Below are 19,019 nucleotides of genomic sequence, written 5' to 3'. Positions count from 1 at the left end.
AAATTAAATCCCAGCCCCACACTGGAGTGTTGGGATGGGCTGGCTGCAGGAGGACCTTTGCTGCTGTGCACTAAGATTTCAGACTCTCAGCCTGGAGCAAAGCCCTCAAAGCAGTGGACTCCTGGGGCCAAGGACCTTGGTCATGGGAGAGTGCTTTGGCTTTGATTAGCTGGGGACTTGGTGCCCAAACGAAAAACTGGCTTTATAAGTGACCAGGCAGTGAAAAGCTTCCCATAGAGTGCACTGAATCTCATGCAGCAATGAGATGCACAGCTCCTCACTGCATTGCATGGACCTAACAGGATTATGCCACACTGCATCTGACTGGGTTACTGAGAAATGCATTGCCTCATGTTGCTCTGCACACTGCTACACTTGCCCGTGCTCCCATTGCATGCCACTGGCCAGCACTGCACACACTGCAGAGTGCTGCCTGTCCCACATGCCCCACAGTACTGCACAGAAGGCTCAGCTGCAGATCACTGCATTGCCTCTGGAAATCCTGCATTGTGCTGCACTGTTGCCCTGCAAAAATCACAAAACAGTTTGGGATGGAAGTGACCTTTGCAGCTCATCCAGTCCAACCCCCTGCAGTCAACAGGGACATCTTCAACTAAATCAGATTGTTCAGAGCCCCTTCCAGCTTGACCTTGATGTTTCCAGACATGGGGAAATTTCTCTGGGCAACCTGTGCCAGTACCTCAGCACCCTCGCTGTACAAAATGTCTTGTTTCTACTCTAAATCTTCCTCTCTCAATTTAAAATTATCAATCCTTGTCCTGTTGAAAGATTGCCCCTTCTAAGTCTGAAAAGCCACAGTAAGTCTGGAGTCTTCTCCAGGCTGAACAACTCCCAACTCAGCCTGTCCCTATAGCAGAAGTGTTCCAGTTCTTTGATCATTTTGGTGGTGTCTCTGGTCCCGCTGGGGGCTGCAGAGCTGGATACGGTGCCGCAAGTGGGGTCACACCATCGCGGAGCAGAGGAACGGACCGCGCCCTCGCCCGGCTGTCCCTCCCCGCGCCCTCCTTCACCTTCCCCTCACCCTCACCCCCCGCTACCGCCGCCTGCCCCACCCGCCACCCCTCAGTGAGCTGCGCCCAATCAGCAGCGCCCACCGCCTCCGTCCCACCCTCTCCCGCACTCCCCGCTTGCCTATTGGTGCAGGCCGCTTCCACCGGCGCTGCCTCCATGGCGACGCGGCGGAGGGCCAGTCGAAGATGGCCGCTGAGCCGGGCGGCGGGCGCTCCTGGTCTTGCCCGTGCCAGGGGCTCGCTGCTTTCACCGCTGCGCTGCTGCTGCTAGGCTGTGGACGCCCGGCCGCCCTTTCTCTTTCTTCTTTCTCGTCCTGTCATCACCGCGTGCCCAGCGGCAAGGAGGTGGGGCCGTGGCGGGGCGTCCTCGGGCGGCAAGGAGGCTGGGGGGCAAGGGGTCCTCCGTTTCCCGCTGCCTTTGCTGGATCCGTGACCTGCACTGCTGCCTCAAACTAGGGCTGTGCGGGGTCTAGCTCCGCAGGTCCCCACGGTGTGGTCCTCGGCTTTATAGCGACAGCGGGCGGGTGCGGGGCGGCTTCTGTCTGCGCGGCGGAGTGCGAGGAGAGGGGAGGGAAGGGGCTTTGCTTAAAAACAGGCAAAAAGAGGCTCTGGCAGATGATGAGTGAAGGGTCTGGGAGCAGGCCTTCGTGTGGCCGCCTAGGTGAGCCGCCTAATTGGCGTCTTGTTCCTCTTTCTCCCCTCCAGGTTGTCTATCAAGTTCCTCTAAAGGAAAATCATGTCTCGAAGAGAAATGTGGATCAACAGCTAAGAATTAAGATTATATACGACAGAAGCGTTGAGGAGTGAGTATAATGTAGCAACCTTTCTGTTCTCCACATCTGAGAACAGAAATCCTATTAACCAGAACTTACGTGTTTTGTTTTTAAATACAGCTTGCTACCTGAGAAAAGACACCTTATAAAGGTATGTCATATTTGTTACACAAACACCTTCTCCTTTTTTTTTTTGGTGTCCATATTTTATTAACATGGATGATGTTTAAGGCAAATTTAACTAGGGGCTTTGAAGCCAAACTATTTCACACTCTCTAGTCCAGGAAATCAAGGTTTTGTGTGCGGATTATGTCTCCATTCCAGATGTTTCCAGTGTTCTGTTGAATGTTGGTCGGTGTTTGTTTGCTGTATCCCAAGGTGCAAATGTTTCAGTAAGAAATGTTTTGAAGTTTTAAAGGCTCTTTTCAGCTGTAAATTCAGATTAATACTGGCTCCCTTCTCATTTTGTCACTCCAATAGCAAAATATTGGAATACTGAAACAAAACCTTTCCTAAGTATTTTGATAACAGTTCAACTTCTTAGCAAGTCTGGATCTCCACTTTTCTGCCGTACCACAACATACAGCAAATTTCATGTAATGTGGCAGTTAACCCTTTTATTGTGAGTTGTGTCTGCACTGCTACTGGGTGACTTCTATTTTTTTTTCTTCTTGTTCAGAACAAGCTTTTTCCACAAGCTGTGTCTTATTTGGAGAAGACCTTCCAAGTGCGCAAATCCACGGGGACTATATTACTGAGCAGGTTTGTGACAGTTTGTTGAAGGCCACTTGCTGTATTACAGACATTTGATATTGAACCTCGTGGTGGAGGGTTTTTGTTTGCCTTTTTTTGTTGTTGTCATTGTTAGGGGTTTTGTGTATGTGTGTGTGTTGTTTTGTTTGATTTTTGTTTGCTGCTTTGTGTTCGGGGGGGGGTTGGTTGTTGTTTTGGGGTTTTTGGTTGTTTTGTTGTTAGGTTTGGGGTTTGGTTGGTGGTAGGTGGTTAGTTTTGGTTTTTGCTGGTGTGTGGTGGTTTTGGTGGTGATGGTTGTGGTTTGTTTTGGTTTTTTAATGTGTGGCTTATTTGAAATAAAACCAGAATAAGAATGTAAGAAATGCCCTCTTGAGTCAGACCAGTGACCCATCTGTGGTGGTAGCAGATGCTGTTGAGGGAGCATACACAAATCTGCCAGCCTTCTGTGATCAACATCTACATTTCTTGTGTCAGAAATGTTAAAGGATATACATGCTGCCTGTTTAGCCTGTTCCTAATCTCTCTTTGAACCTGTGCATATTCCATTAATGAGCATTATGTCGAGCAGGTTAACTAACAATTCTCACTGTGAAAGTTAACATTAGATACCTGTATTGCAGTGTTGTTGGATGCTGTAAGACTATTCTAAAGTTTCTTTTTAATAATAAAACAGTGCTGACTGTCTTTCATGTTTGATTGAAGGCAGTGTGCCACAAACCAGTATTTAAGGAGGAAAGCTGACCCTCACAGATACTGCCGGGGAGCCTGCGCAGACCATACCAGATGTGGGCCGGTTATAGTTCCTGAGAAGCACCTCCAGGTAAGCTGTGCCATCCAGATGCTTCCTAACCTTTGAAATATTGTTTGTGGACAGTAATAAAAATGTTAATACGGCTAACTGTGCATAAGTGATCTGCTTGAGGGATATCGCTAATTTTGTGTGACAGAATACAACAACTTGACTTAGAATCATAGAATGTTAGGGGTTGGAAGGATCATCTAGACCAACCCCTCTGCCAGAGCAGTATCACCTAGTGCAGGCCACACAGGAAGGCACCCTGGTGGTTTTTGAAAGTCTCCAGAGGAGACTTCACAACCTGTCTGGGCAGCTCTGTCATCCTCACAGTAAAGAGTCTCCTCCTGTTGAGGTTGAATTTTTGTGTTCCAGCTTACACCCATTGTTCCTTGTCCTATTAGTGGGCACCATCAAAAAGAGACTGGCACCTTTATCTTGACACCCACCCCTCAGATATTTGTAGACATTGATAATATCCCCTTACAGCCTTCTCAAGACTAAACAGCCCCAGTTCTTTCAGTCTTTCTTCATGGGAGAGATGTTCCAGTCCTTTAATCATCCCTGTAGCTGTCCCTTGGACTTTCCAGTAGATTCCCGTCAAACTGGGGAGCCCAAAACTGGATACAGTATTCCAGGTGTGGTCTCACCAAGTCAGAGCAGAGGGGGAGGTGAACCTCCCTAGGCCTGCTGGACACACTTTTCTTGATGCATCTCAGGATACCATTGTCCCTTTTGGCCATAAGGGCACATTGCTGTCCCAGGGGAGTTTCTTTAGTTTGTGATGTTAAACCAAGAGCCAAGTACTGTTGACTGTTAGCCTGAGTTATAATGAACTGTACAGAGAGAATGAGATTCAAATCTTGTTGAATTGCTGCTAGCCACTGCATTAACAGTTAGATTTTCACAGGATTAATAAGTTTTTTTCCTTGGTTTAAGATCTCATTTAAAGGTTATCCACTGAACCAGGAGCATGATACAGGAAATGCTTGTAAATTGTTGCCCTGCATGAATTTTTTATACAGCTACAGTATGTGACTGTTAGATTTCTTTCTTTCTCTCAGCTAGTTTCAGCTAGAGTATTGATTACATGTGAAATGTGGTTGCTACTGATGTGTACTCTTTCTGTAAGAGAAAACTTTTTAATTTGTAGGAAATAAAAGGTGCTCATTTGGGGATATCCAGCTTGGCAGGGACTTTTATTCAAAATCTGCCACCTTAGTGTCTAGCAAATCAAAGAACTGGCAATTTCAAAGTTACTCCTTGGCTGTAGTCTTGTTTACTCCTGGGGAGTTTTCTCCTCTTCTGCTGGCTTACAGTGGGATTTAATTTTTTCTTCAAGCTGACTGAATTCTGTCATGCAAAATGTCCACCACAGCTAATGTGTTTTAACTGTTCCCTGTGAACATTGTCAAAGCAATGCAGGGTGTACAATGAGAGTGAGTGGCACTACGGACCCACAGGCTTACCTGACCAGGAAGGGGTTCGGGATGCTGACTTCGTGCTTTACGTCAGTGCTCTCACTACTGAAAGGTGTGGCCATGAAAACATCATTGCATATGCAGCCTACTGCCAGCTGGAGGCTGAAATGGACAGGCAAGTATTCCATCTGGTACAAACTCTCTTTTTAATTAGACTTCTGATTTATTTTTGTTTAGATGTGGAGTTTAATTGTTTCCCTGTGTTGTATAATATATCAAAGTAGAAGTCATTATTGAAACAGGCAAGCACTGCACGTATCTTAAGAGCACAAAATCATGAAGTAGTGATTTACCTTGCAAAGCTGAGGCATTTAAGTCATAACTAATTGTCCACTGTTTTTGCCTAAACTGCTTCAAGATCCTGCTTGTGTTGAAGTGAATGCCATATCTCAAAAATCTGAAGGAGATGGAATGCAAATAGGCCCTACTTTATGTGGCTCTTGCTTCTAGTTTGGTTGTAGTCCTTGTAACAGACACATTCTACCTCTATAGCGTCTTGCTTAAAATTCAGATCCCTTCCACTGTTGTCAATGACATCAGTGCAGAATGCTGAGTATGAAGATTGATCCCCTCCCGCTCCACTTCAACAGTAAGCTGGTTGCTGTATTTTTAATAGACTGTATAGAATCATAGAATCAATTAAGGTTGGAAAAGACCTCAGAGATCATCAAGTCCAACCTATTACTTAATACCTAACACCTCCTGACAACTAAACCATGGCTTTGAGTGCCACATCCAGTCCTTTTTTGAACACCTCCAGGGACGGTGACTCCACCACCTCCCTGGGCAGCACATTCCAAGGGCCAATTACTCTTTCTGGGAAGAAATTTCTCCTCACCTCCAGCCTAAACCTCCCTTGGCACAGCTTGAGACTGTGTCCTCTTGTTCTGGTGCTGGGTGCCTGGGAGAAGAGGCCAAACCCCCATGGGGCTACAACCTCCTTTCAGGTAGTTAGAATCATAGAATCAATATGGTTGGAAGAGACCTCAAAGATCATCAAGTCCAACCTGTCACCCAAGACCTCATGACTACTAAACCATGGCGCCAAGTGCCATATAAATAATTGAGAGGACAATGATTAAGGGGACACAGTCTCAAGCTGCACCAGGGGAGGTTTAGACTCGAGGTGAGGAGAAAGTTCTTCACTGAGTGAGTCGTTGGTCATTGGAATGGGCTGCCCAGGGAGGTGGTGGAGTCACCGTCCCTGGAGGTGTTCAAGAGGAGATTGGACGTGGCACTTGGTGCCATGGTCTAGTCGTGAGGTCTGTCGAGACAGGATGGACTTGATGATCCTTGGGGTCTCTTCCAACCTTAGTTATACTGTGATACTGTGAGAGAATTATTTGGAAGAACTTACTTTTACATTAGTCTCCATTTAAAAACAAAATAAATAAAAATGACCTACCATTTCAAGTGGATGTGTTGTGAATTTGCTACTGTTCTACTGAAAACAATTTCATTTCAAAACTCTCTTGCAGGCCAATAGCAGGATATGCTAACTTGTGTCCCAACATGATTTCCACACAAGCTCAGGAATTTGTTGGCATGTTGTCTACAGTGAAGCATGAGATCATCCATGCGCTGGTAAGGGTTGATTTTTACATAAAATACCTTTCCCTGAAATTTGTGCTTGCTTCTTCACACACCTCCAGTGTGGTGGAGGAAAGCTCTTGCTTTGCTTCCATCAACTTGTGTGTTAATTGCCGTGAGGTGTGGTACTTGCAGTGCATCTGAGGTGCCTGTGATAACTCTTTCACGTTGACTGGCATTTGACTTTGTCTGTCAGTGTCTTAGCAAAGGTTTCTGTGTGCTTGGTTTTTAATTTGAAGGGTTTCTCTGCTGGCCTGTTTGCATTTTATCGTGATGATGATGGAAAACCTTTGACAACAAGATATGCAGATGGTCTCCCTCCTTTTAATGAGAGGTATGTTAGTTTTTTGGATCTCTTGGTGCTCCCATTGCAGGATGTTTTCATGTTGCCGCCTTAGCATTTATTCTTGCCCGTCGAAAATCCAACTTGATTCCATTATTTGAATGCTTTGCCTTTAGTAAGTTCAAACATTGGGGCATAGTGTTTTTTTTAGTCTTTCTTTACATTTGTATTAAGCAGTTATATTATCCATGTGTACTGCAAACTAAAGCAAGACTTCCTTTATCAGGAGGCTTGAAGTTAAGCATGTGCTTAAATTCTGACACCAAACATCTTACTAAATCAGGGCTTCTATTTTCTGTGGTGTGTCAAATGCCAGTGCAATTCTCTTTTAAGACGTATGTCATGCAAAGTTTGTGGCATTGCAGAACTGACAATGTGTGTAGTCTGCTGCCTGAATTTTCTGATGTGTTGAATGAACAGTTTGATTTTAATTCCATTTAGTTCATACTGTAGAAATGTTCTTCTAGAGGTTTTTGGAGGTGGAAAGGTAGAGAGCTTTTGGGTTGGTTCAACTTTTTGTAATAGCAGTGTTGAGGATCTTTATTTCTTGCACTTTGGATAACTGTAGAAAATGCATCTTGAGTCTACAGGTGACTTTAATGATCTGACTTAATTAGAGTTGTGTACATCCTGGCCTGCATTAGGAATAGTGTGGCCAGCAGGAGCAGGGAAGTCATTGTGCCCCTGTGCTCTGCATTAGTTAGTCCACACCTTGAGTACTGTGTCCAGTTCCGGGCCCCTCAGTTTAGGAAGGACATCGAGACACTTGAATGTGTCCAGAGAAGGGCAACAAGGCTGGGGAGAGGCCTTGAAGCACAAGCCCTATGAGGAGAGGCTGAGGGAGCTGGGATTCTTTAGCCTGGAGAAGAGGAAGCTCAGGGGTGACCTCATTGCTCTCTACAACTACCTGAAAGGTGGTTGTAGCCAGGAAGGGGTTGGTCTCTTCTCCCAGGCAACCAGCACCAGAACAAGGGGACACAGTCTCAAGTTTTGCCAGGGGAAGTTTAGGTTTGAGGTGAGGAGAAAGTTATTCACTGAGAGTCATTCGTCATTGGAATGGGCTGCCCAGGGAGGTGGTGGGGTCACCGTCCCTGGACGTGTTCAAGAGGGGATTGGATGTGGCACTTGGTGCCATGGTCTAGTCATGAGGTCTGTGGTGACAGGTTGGACTCGATGATCTATGAGGTCTCTTCCAGCCTTGGTGATACTGTGATAACAAGTGCATGTTGTGCAAAGGAGAATTGTTGCGTGATGAATTTAAACTTCAGAGAGCATGAGGAAGTGTAAAGATCAATCACTGTTCTGTGATTCTGTTTTTCTACGGTGATAAATTTTGGCGCAGTAGTGTGCATTTGTGGGCAAGATTTATAGCCCAGTCATCCTTCTCACAGTCTAGGTTTGTATCAGTGGAGCGATAAAGTCGTTCACAAGGCGGTGAGGTTATGGGACGTGCGCGGGGGCAAGATGCTGCGCCACGCTGTTCATCTGCTGATAACGCCTCGTGTGGTGGTAAGTGTGGATTAACTTCAACTTCTACGCTTTGTTTGCCAAGGTTGCCATCACATTCTCGGGCCATAAATATTTGTTATACTTTAAGAAGTAATATCCTAACACTGAATACCCTTTCCCTGAAAATATGGCCTAAAGACTGTGCAATTAAGACTGGGTAATTATGTATAATTAGCTGAGACGACGTATCCAAGAGGAAGTGAGAAATGGTTGACAGTATGAAATAAATATATTGGCATGAGAGGCAATAAGGAGACTGGGAAGTAAATTATAAAAGGTTAAGCAAAACTGATGCTGAATAGATGCCATAATCCTACTCTTTAGATGCTTTCTTACAGACTTACACACTTTTTAGTCCTGTTGCCTTAACTATCTGCCTGACAGATAGTGCTGTCACTGCTTTTCCCATTTTTATAGTCATCCTAGTTTCCTCTTTCCTCTTCAAAACCATAATTTTAATATTTTTCTGATTGTATTGATTAAAAAAAAAATGCAGGTAGCATTTTGTCATGTGTAAAAAGTATTCTTGGAAATATTCTTGGAAATTCTTTCTTGCTTCCTACACTTCTGACTCTTACCCCCCCACACACCTTCAACAGAACATATGCTTCAGTGTAATAATACATAGAATAGAATAAATAGAATAAACCAGGTTGGAAGAGACCTTCAAGATCATCGTGTCCAACCCATCAACCGATCCAACACCACCTAAACAACTAAACCATGGCACCAAGCACCCCATCAAGTCTCCTCCTGAGCACCTTCAATGATGGTGACTCCACCACCTCCCCGGGCAGCCCATTCTAGTGGGGAATCACTCTCTCTGTATAGAACTTCTTCCTAACATCCAACCTAAACCTCCCCTGAAGTAAGTTACAGTGTTAATTATATTTGGCCACAAGTAATCTTTTTGTTTGTTTTATGTCTAAAACAGAACATGGAGCAAAATAGTTACCACTGTTCTCAAAATTGTCTGTGCTGGTCAAAAGGCTCAGAGTGTTAAAAGTGCTCCTGGGTAGTACCACACTGGCAAAGGCTGAGCTCCTGACTCTGAGACCACAGCTTTGTTGTGATGCCTCTTCAGGTTTAAAAATATTTTGCAGAAAATACTTCCCCATGCAGTGCTGGTTGACACATGCAGCTTCCTCACAGAAAAGTGATTTTTCTCTGAAACATTTGGCAGAAGCAGAGTTGTAGTGCAGGTGTTCAAGAGAGGACTGGACGTGGCACTTGGTGCCATGCTTTAGTCATGAGGTCTGTGGTGATGGGTTGGAGGTGATGATCTTTGAGGTCTCTTCCAACCTGTGTGTAGTGTTCCTAAATTGTTACTTTTGGGGGGCATTGTTTTTATGTGGCCTTTGGTGTGTGCATGCTGTTCTCAGCTAATTCTGTTTCTGATTTATTCTTCCATCCTTTATTTCCAGGAAATAAGAGACAGAATGCTGGGGTTGGTGCTGGGGTCCTTGCCGGCTCTCAGCAGAAGTGGTTTTTTACATATGAAGGAAAATGAGATGGCAGAAAAAGAAATGCTGCAGTAGTTTTTTAAAGATAGTTCTAAAACATTAGGTCTGTGTAGAGTTGGTTATATGTCTCAATATCCTGAGAGTTTTGTGTTGAATTGTTTTCTTTCTAGGAAGAAGCTCGAAAACATTTTAATTGTCCAATTCTAGAGGGAATGGAGCTTGAAAATCAAGGTGGCATGGGTACAGAGCTCAATCACTGGGAAAAGAGGTTGTTGGAGGTTAGTGCTGGTATTAGGGATGGAGGGGGATGTGGAAATGCCTACTTCTTCTACCTTTACTTTTAGATTTATAGCAGTGCCTACTGGAGCCTTGAAAATGCAGGTGTATCAGACCTCACTGAGATTTATCACAAACTCTACTAAACTACAAATACTTCAATGTCCAATTTCTAGGTAAATCTTTTTACCTTATTGGTAAGTCCTATAGGGTAGGAGTTTGAGATAAGCTGAGAGCTAGAAAACTAAAGGTCTCTTACTTTTGTCTGCCATCTACCCTTTTGAGAAGCAGTGCTCCTTTTTTTTTTTTAAGAGAAAAGGTCATTCCTTTTTGAGTCAATTCAACTTTGTCACTCTCTGCTTCTTATATGACAAATATTTGATCATTCTGTCTGTTCATTATCTTGGCTTCATCTTTATTCATGTCCCCTGGGGTTAGCTTTTGCCAGCTTTAGACCCTCATCTGATCAAGGAAACACTTATTTCCCTCTTGACATTTAAGCTTATTTTTATTTATAACTTTGCATTCATTGACATTTTTTTGGCAGAGGTACGCTTTCTAGTTATTGTTGTATACAGTGAGGTAAAGATGAAGGGAAATGCTTCAGGACAGACCTTTTTCTGGAAGTAATCTTGAAAAAGGCATATTCTTCAGGCTAAAAATGGTTAGTTTTTCCTGCTTTTCAGTAACCTTTGGCGTGGAACAGTAATTTAAAGACAAATGGAAAGATTGCTACAAGAGTAATTGTAAGGATGGAGTAGGATTAACAAAAAGGAGATAAGAATTATTCTCCACCTTTTCAGAGAAAGTTTATAATTGGAAGGTAACTCATATGATTTGGTTTTGGTCTTGATTCAGCTCTCATTAAGTATTGTAGAGATTGCAAATATAGGACTAATAACTTCTCCATGTAAGTGGAGAAGAGAGGCTGGAAGACTACAGGTTTTGAAGAAATAATAGAAATGAGATGAAGTTCAGTAATAGAAATCCCAAAGTTGTATAATTAGGGGTGAATGACTTTTACTCTGAGCCTGAACTTTTATCAGATGGAAATGACTGAGCAGGAAACAGGCATTTCAGTTATTATCAGGCAACTCCAGGGTGACTGGAGTTGCTCTTTTGAGGTTTGTGTAAACTTCTTTATTCCACTGCTGCACTAATAAAGCTTCCTCGGAAGTGCTGTGTTCCTTTAGTCATATGTCCTGACAAGAGCTACTAGAAATTCTAGGGAAACTAAAAATTAGTCTTGCACAAGGAAACTAAAATGAACTTGGGTTTCATCTTACTAAAAAGAGACAGAAGGTGTGGTGTGATTCCTGCTGATAAATTTGTTAGAAGAAGGAAGAGTTTTATTTTACCTAAACAAAAGTGAGTACACATTTGGTTGTGTAAGGTTAAGCTGGAATCTGGAATGAGCTTTCTGGCTTCTAGAATTGTGAAGCTTTAAAGGCTGGAACAGGTGGGGAAAGGAGTTCTGCTTTTGATCTCTTTCATAAGAGATTGGGGTTGGGTTGTCAATAGTAAGAAGGTACTGGAAATAAAATGCTTTTTTTCATAGGAAGCATTTTCTTACAATGGTGATTTTGAGTGGCTCACTGATAGTAGCTGTTAACTTTCAGAATGAAGCAATGACTGGATCCCACACACAGAATCGAGTCTTTTCCAGGATCACCTTAGCATTAATGGAAGACACAGGGTAAGAGTTAAAAAGAATGGGCCTTTTTTTTTGTTGTTACTTAGTTTGTTTTTTATTGTACCTGGTTTTATTTGGAATTTACTATTTACTGCAACATTAATTGGCATAATTTGCATTACATTAGACAAGGAGTTATACCTGGTATGTTCATTTTTCTTTGTGTTTTTCAAAACCCATCCATTTTTAATCTAGCCTTAAAAAACACATGGCAATGCATAGTTCTGTCTGCAGTGTGTTTGCTTTTTTTCTTAATATATTTTTTTGTTGCATGTGGTATCACAGTATCACCAAGGCTGGAAGAGACCTCAAAGATCATCAAGTCCAACCCATCAACACAGACCTCATGACTAGACCATGGCACCAAGTGCCACATCCAATCCCCTCTTGAACACGTCCAGGGACGGTGACTCCACCACCTCCCTGGGCAGTAGATACTATTTTTCCAGTTCTTCTTGTAGTTGGCATAAATTGTCTAAAACTTGATCTTTCTGTGTGCTTTGTTCCTTTGCAGGTCATGATGCATTGCTGTTGAACAAATAAACATTAAGTTTTAGTTCATTGTGACTTAGGAAATAGTGAAATTGTAATGTATTTTGCTATAGGCAGAAAGTTAATCCAGTTTCTCCTTTGCTCCATTTGAATGCTTTAATGCCTAGTATGAAGTTCTTTGAATTGCTGTTTCATTAATCAGAACACTCAATTTTGAAGTAACTGTATTCCCATTTCAAAATACCTTTCCAGCTGGTATAAAGCAAACTACAGCATGGCAGAGAAATTAGACTGGGGACGCAACAAAGGCTGTGACTTCGTCATGAAGAGCTGTAAATTCTGGATCGACCAGAAGAGACAGAAGTAAGAATACAGTCTTAAAAACAAAATGCAGAAGGCCTGATGCTTGCTTACATTTGTCCTTCAAATGCAACTCAGTAGAAAGAAATGGAGGTAAATCCAGGTTGACAAGGAATGCTGCCGTGACTACCTTCAGAATGCAGCCAGGCAGGAGCACACCAGATGTACTAAGAGCAGAAGCATCCCACTCAGTAAATACAGAGCTAAACATCTTAGGGTGTGGAATGCATTTACCCTATAAGAGGGCTCTGCTTTAGACAGGAAGGGAGGGACTTAATCTAAAAGTGTTTGCTTGCTTACATTTTGTCCCTTTGAGTTAGAAATGCACTGGGAACAGGCAGTCCTGTCAGACTGCTTAGTTAAATTATGAGAAGTGGTTAAAGTGGTCTAATGTGATTTGTAATGTTATCTTTTCTTTCTTTGTTTCTTTTTGAGGAGGCAATTAATCAGTCCGTACTGCGACACTTTGAGGAGCAATCCTTTGCAGTTAACCTGCAGACAGGACCAAAGAGCAGTAGCAGTGTGCAACTTGCAGAAGTTTCCAAAGCAGTTACCTCAGGAATATCAGGTATAATGGATCTTACCTTACAAATAATTGGGTTTATTCTTGTACTTTACAGCCAGGTGATCATACTTGTTTCTTTTTTTTCCCTTTTCTTCTGAACTAGTAGCTGAGATTAGACACTGAAAAATGTTGGATTAGTTTATTATAAGGAGTTTTAGAGGCTGGAAAAAAAAGCTTTGTGATCTTTGATATAGCAATAAGCATGCCACATAGCCATCCAATTAAATATCATGTGGAAACATTGCTGTATAACAGAAGTCCCTCAGAATGTTTTGTTTGGGGCATTTCTTTACCCAGTCATGGAATTATGGGATGATAGGCATTGGGAGGGACCTCTGGAGATCTAGTCCACCCCCCTGCCAGAGCAGGTTCACTTGGAGCACAGGGCAGCATCTAGATGAGCTTTGAATGACTCCAGAGACAGACACTCCACCACCTCTCTGGGCAGTCTGTTCCAGTGCTCCACCACCCTCAATGTGAAGAAGTTCCACCTCATGCTTAGATGGAACTTCCCAGGTTTGTGCCTGTTACTTCTTGTCCTGTCACTTTGCACCACTGAAAAAAGGCTGGCCCCATCCTCCTAACCCACCCTTTAAGTATTTATAAACATTGATAAGATCCTCCTTCAGTCCTCTCGGTCTGGTGGCCTGTGTTGCTGCATGCTGTGAAATTTGTTCCACTTCATCCCAGAGGATGCTGTGATTGCAAAGGAGGGGCAGGGGAAGGGGTGATATGTGCAAATGTAAATCTCTTAGCATTGTTTTTGTATTCTTAAATACTTGTGCCTTATCTGCTTTGTGGCTGTTGTAAGTTTGCTGTCAATAACATTCCTGAGTGGCAGTGGTTGATGTTCTTACAGCTGTAGCAATTGGTTCTATTTAAAAGCAGCTGCACGCTTGTCTTGGCACAAACTGCTTTGCTTCCTATTTTGCTTTACAGTATTTTGACAATCTTAATGGAGTACCTGCAGAAGAGCTGCCTTACTATGGTGGCTCAGTAGAAATTGCTGACTACTGTCCCTTTAGTCAAGAATTCAGCTGGCATTTAAGTGGTGAATTTCAACGCAGCTCAGACTGCAGAATAATCGAAAACCAGCCAGGTCAGTTTTCAGTTCTTCAGTATGGGTTTTTTAACAGACTATGTTTCTGAATCTGCAGTGGGCTTGCTATACACCCAAACTAATTGCATGTGAAATTAGTTTTACACTACCTGGGTAGTATACTAAACGCTGCACTGGGGTGAGCAGCGCAGCACAACTACCTTGTACACACTTCGGAAGCAAACGCTCACATCCAATACAAGAATTGCATAAGAGCTGAACAGAAAACAGCTCCAAATGATCTAAATGCAAGACAAAGGGTGGGGCTGGGTCAGTTGGTTGTTTCTTGAGTATGTTAAAAATAATTCCACTTTCCACCTCCATAGGTTTGTCCTGGGTTTTTCTTGATTGTTTTTTTTGGCCAAGGCAAGGAGCTCTGCAAATTTCCAGAACATGGGCTTGTCTCCTAGGGTAATGCATGAATGTTCAGTCTTGTAGAGCTCCAGAGTGCTGTAGAATATTGCCTGGCTGTACAGTTATCTCAAAACCAAACTAATGAACACCCTCTGTCCTCAAGCCAGCAGTCAGCTAGCACTCCCTGAGGGCAAACGTATCCACATAGTTCTGATTTGAAGTGCTTGGATGCTTTGTGTTGGGCTTTGCTTTTTTCACTTATGTGTTGGGTGCTTTTTTTTTTCCTTCTTCTTATTTATCTTGGGTTTCTTCACACTTTTAATTCAAGACAGTATGATTCCCAAACTGGTGAAGATTAGTGGTCTAAAAGATTCCAAAAGTAAGCTTTGAATTGGATAATTGTAGCATATTAAGTTGTTGAGGATTTTCTGTGCCTCTAGTAAGTTGCAATTCACTGTATTTTGGTTTTTTTATTGCCTTAGATCCTACCAAAAACTATGGTGCTGAGAAATATGGACCAAACTCTGTATGTCTCATTCAGAAATCTGCTTTTGTCATGGAACAGTGCAGGAGGAAACTCAGTTACCCTGACTGGGGGAGTGGATGTTACCAAGTAAGTATATGTTGATTTTTTTTTTTATCTTTTTAAATAATACTAGAGGGAAAAGTCAGGCAGAAAACATAGGCTGTGAGTGTTGGAACTTTGCACCTGGACAGTGTACATGATCATCTCTGCCTTACATCACTAGATTGTGTGACATGCTTTGAAAATAAGTTATCTTCCAATCATAAACCTGTAGTTTAGATTGCATCAAGTAAAGTATATGACTGCTGGGATAGCTTGTGTGTTACTTCCAGTCTTGCTGGAGACTTCATGTGCTTCACCCTGTGACACTTTCTCCACAGCTAAGTAGCAGTAATTCTATTGGAATCTTCTGTTGTTGAAGCTTAATTAGTCACCCTGGGTGGTTTTTTTTTGAAAGTGGAAAGCACTGTGAACATATCACTTACTTTTCATTATCCTCCTATCCAGGGCTATCTCATTAAAGGTGTCACTCTAAAAAAGCAGTCATTAGCAGAAGCTGAATTTTACTTGTTCTCAGTTGATGATATGCTTAATTGCATGAAAAGAGTACAGTCAGTGCTTTAAAGCATTCTTGAACCCCGTAGTTGCTCTGAGTGCACTAAAATGCTTGCAGTTAATCTGTGCTCTAATGCCAGGTGTTTACTGAATGTAGTGCTCTTGACAGAGCTTCCACACCCCAGAACATATTTCTCTGATAAATGTTTATGCAGGCTTGACTTCTATTCTTTTCTTTTCAGGTTTCTTGTTCTCCCCAAGGGCTGCACGTCTGGGTCAAGGACACTGCGTACTTGTGCAGCCGCTCAGGTCAGGTATTAACTGTGAGCATTCAGATGAATGGCTGGGTGCATGTTGGCAACCTGATTTGCCCAGCCTGTTGGGACTTCTGTGACTCCTGTCCCCCCGAGCGGGATCCTCCAGCTGCTAACTTGACAAGAGCTGCACCAATCGGTGAGTTGCCTTATTTGCTGAAGTGAATATTAAACTGCTGGAAGCTCTGAAGGTTTCTGTCAGCTCTGACTGTCAGGGAACAGGAGAAGAGAGCCACGGCCTGGCTGTTCGAAGATCCTAAGTGTAGGAGTTAAAGATGGCAAAGGTGCCTTGCTTTTTGCTCTGCCGTCATGCAGGAGAGTTGCCAGCATATGCCAGAAATACGTCTGAAACATAACTACTTCATGTCACATCTCCTGGTAATTGTCCCAGAAATCTAGCTTTAGCCTAGCAACTCTCCAGACAATCTGATCTGTGTTTTAAAGGTCATACCTTTATTACAACCTCCAAAGTTATCACTTTAGTGGAAAGGGAGTCCTCACTTGTATAACTTCCTGTTTACAAGGTTAATGCTGTAACCCAGAACACAAGAGATGAGTGTCAGTTTGCTTTTTGAGGGAGGTAGAAAAGCTTAATTCACTGACTACCAGTTAATGTTTTGTCAAGAACAGATGGCTTTCTAAAAAGGAAATTGATGGAAGAGAACAGTCTGTAGTGCTTTGCACTAGTGGCTTGTTACTAAGCCTTTAACCAGTTCTTTAACAGTTGGATGTGCTGCATCCGCTGCAGGTTTCATGGAAGAAACAAACCTGTTTAGTTTGCCTGCTCACTGAATTCTTGTTGTTTTGTTGGTTGTTTTTCAAAGTGGTGCACTTGGGTTGTGGATTTTTGTTTTGTCTGAGATGGCAACATTCCAGGGGTTGGTAGAATGAGTCCTATAGCTTAGATTTTTAGAATGAGAGCACTGTAACCAGGGAGATTCACATTTTCTAATGGCTGTTTGAAATCATGCTTGGTGTTTCTCATACAGGGGGGTGTGTGTATAACATATATATTTTATATCAAAATGAGTGTATATATAAAATACACATTATATAATACACATAGAATGTAATATATATAGTGTATGTATAATATATCTCTCTATAATATTTTATATATACACACACATATTTTTATATATATAGATATATATATAATTGCTTTTACTGTGCAAATTTACATTTATGGCCATGTTTTCTTAAATCTCATGGCTGTGTGATCAGCTGCCATATGGGCAAACTCCCTGATTCATGTATTTGGGGTTCTCCCTCGGTTTTTAAGGTTTGGGTTTTTTTGCACCCCTTTCCTTTTCAGCTTGGTGCTTTGTGGCTCGGGTTTTGAAGCGACTTCAGCCATATGGATAAAAAGTGTCTTGAAATGCTGCTTCTCCTCAGTCATGCCATAGGGAACTGCCTGCTTTTTTTTCTTGCCATGCTGATGTATTTTTCTCACTCTCCTGATTGCTCTCAGTGAAAGAACACAGACATTTGTTTGATTGTAAAGGCAGCAAATGTGTTGTTTGCTGGGTTTGAATTCCTAGCTGTGGAAGCTAGGATGAATCAGTGCAGATTACTGCAAATGTTTGTTGTGTTTGATGGTGTTTAGTGTTCTCTTTGTTATTCCCTCATCTCTTTGAATATGAAATGTATAAGCTTTATGATGTTTTGGTTTTTATTTCAGATTTATGCTCCTGCTCATCTAGCCTGGTTGTAACCCTCTGGCTATTGATGGCTAATTTAATTCCCCTGCTAACAGGATTATTTCTCTGCGCATAGAGTTAAGCATGGGGCGAGAAGATATGCCAAGATCCTATAACCACCATATTGCACTCCTGATTGTGGAACTCGGAGGTTTTTGTCTCTGCAGGCAGCTTCCTTCTGCCAAGCCTCATCTCTCCTGGCAGGTATTGATGCAGACAGTAGTTGAGAAGGTACTAACAAAAGCAGCTGGAGTTTGAGAGGAGGAAAATTCCCCTTGACATCTTAATAAGTGCCAGTATTTTCCTGAATTGCAACCTTTGATTGTTCTGATGCAGTAACAAGATCTGCTATGCCAACCATGTTGACTACCTGGCAACCTGGTCAAGATTTGACATGAGAACTCTTCTGTAACACAGCTGAGGGCTGTTTTATGGTGACTAGTAGCAAAGGATCCTCAAACTGGAAATATACCTCAGTGGTTTAGTCAAAAGCCATCTGAAAATCCATTGTCATCACTGCTAATAACCCAGGCCTAAGCAGGTGTTGGAATCATGGTTTTGTTTGTTTTGTCAATTCTTAGAGTTTATGGGGGAAAGGAAAAATACCATGGGACAGACCAATGGGTGGGAGGTTATCTCCACAAATGGATTCTGCAGCTTTGGGACTTAGCAGAGTCGATACTAGTTTGTGGTGAAGTGGCTAATTCTTGGGGTTCACTTAAACCTCCTACATGATCAAAGCTGAATTTCAGACTGGTCACCAAGCCGACCTTCTAGAAATCCCATTTTCACTAGGATGTGCCAGGTCTACTGTGAAACTTCCTATCCTCAGAGTCATTTGCTGGGTAGATGCATCTCAGTGCTGACACCCAGTTTGTAAAACTGGGATAGCATTTCTGATTATTTTTCATTTTGTGGGTTTGCTTCTTAAATAATGGTAGTATTAGTTTTTTCAAATAGCTATCAAAGCAGCTGTTCACCCTTCTTGTGGATGAGCAAACCAGTAGCAATGGCAGCTATAACCTTACAGGACCATATTGATTTCTCTAGACCAAAAACTATGTTGAATGTGTTGGGTGGGGTTTTTTTAAACGAGGAAATCTGTCTGTTTCTGGTTTGGTTTTTGTTTGGTTTGGTTGGGGATTTTTTTGTTTGTTTGTTTGACTTTTTACTTGGGCATATTATGGATTATTTGAGTATTTGGAATAAGTTGAGAATGAGACATTTTGGAGCCACACTGAGGGTATGCCTTGGTGCAAAATTAATCACTTGATAGACAAAATATAGAAGAGAAAGGAAACGAGCAAAATCTGTCTAGCTGCCGTAGAGGACACTTTGAAGGATGTTTT

At 42.4% G+C, this 19,019-nt stretch overlaps 1 protein-coding gene across 1 annotated transcript; it reads left to right on the top strand.

Annotated features, from left to right (window-relative positions):
• Positions 1 to 1,217: 1,217 nt before the first annotated feature.
• LMLN (leishmanolysin like peptidase) lies at positions 1,218 to 18,806 on the top strand. Its single transcript, XM_009904419.2, has 17 exons — positions 1,218 to 1,376; positions 1,737 to 1,834; positions 1,925 to 1,955; positions 2,484 to 2,566; positions 3,260 to 3,377; positions 4,768 to 4,946; positions 6,310 to 6,415; positions 6,661 to 6,755; positions 8,156 to 8,273; positions 9,907 to 10,014; positions 11,632 to 11,708; positions 12,450 to 12,560; positions 12,993 to 13,125; positions 14,062 to 14,221; positions 15,058 to 15,188; positions 15,899 to 16,109; positions 17,652 to 18,806. Exons 1-17 carry the CDS (start codon positions 1,218 to 1,220, stop codon positions 17,744 to 17,746), a joined length of 2,013 nt encoding a protein of 670 aa, XP_009902721.2. The 3' UTR covers positions 17,747 to 18,806.
• Positions 18,807 to 19,019: the final 213 nt, after the last annotated feature.

This window comes from Dryobates pubescens, chromosome 2 (assembly GCF_014839835.1).
Source record: "Dryobates pubescens isolate bDryPub1 chromosome 2, bDryPub1.pri, whole genome shotgun sequence".
NCBI classification, from domain to species: domain Eukaryota; kingdom Metazoa; phylum Chordata; class Aves; order Piciformes; family Picidae; genus Dryobates; species Dryobates pubescens.
Note: the sequence above shows the minus strand (reverse complement) of the source record. Positions and strands in the feature narration are given on the sequence as shown.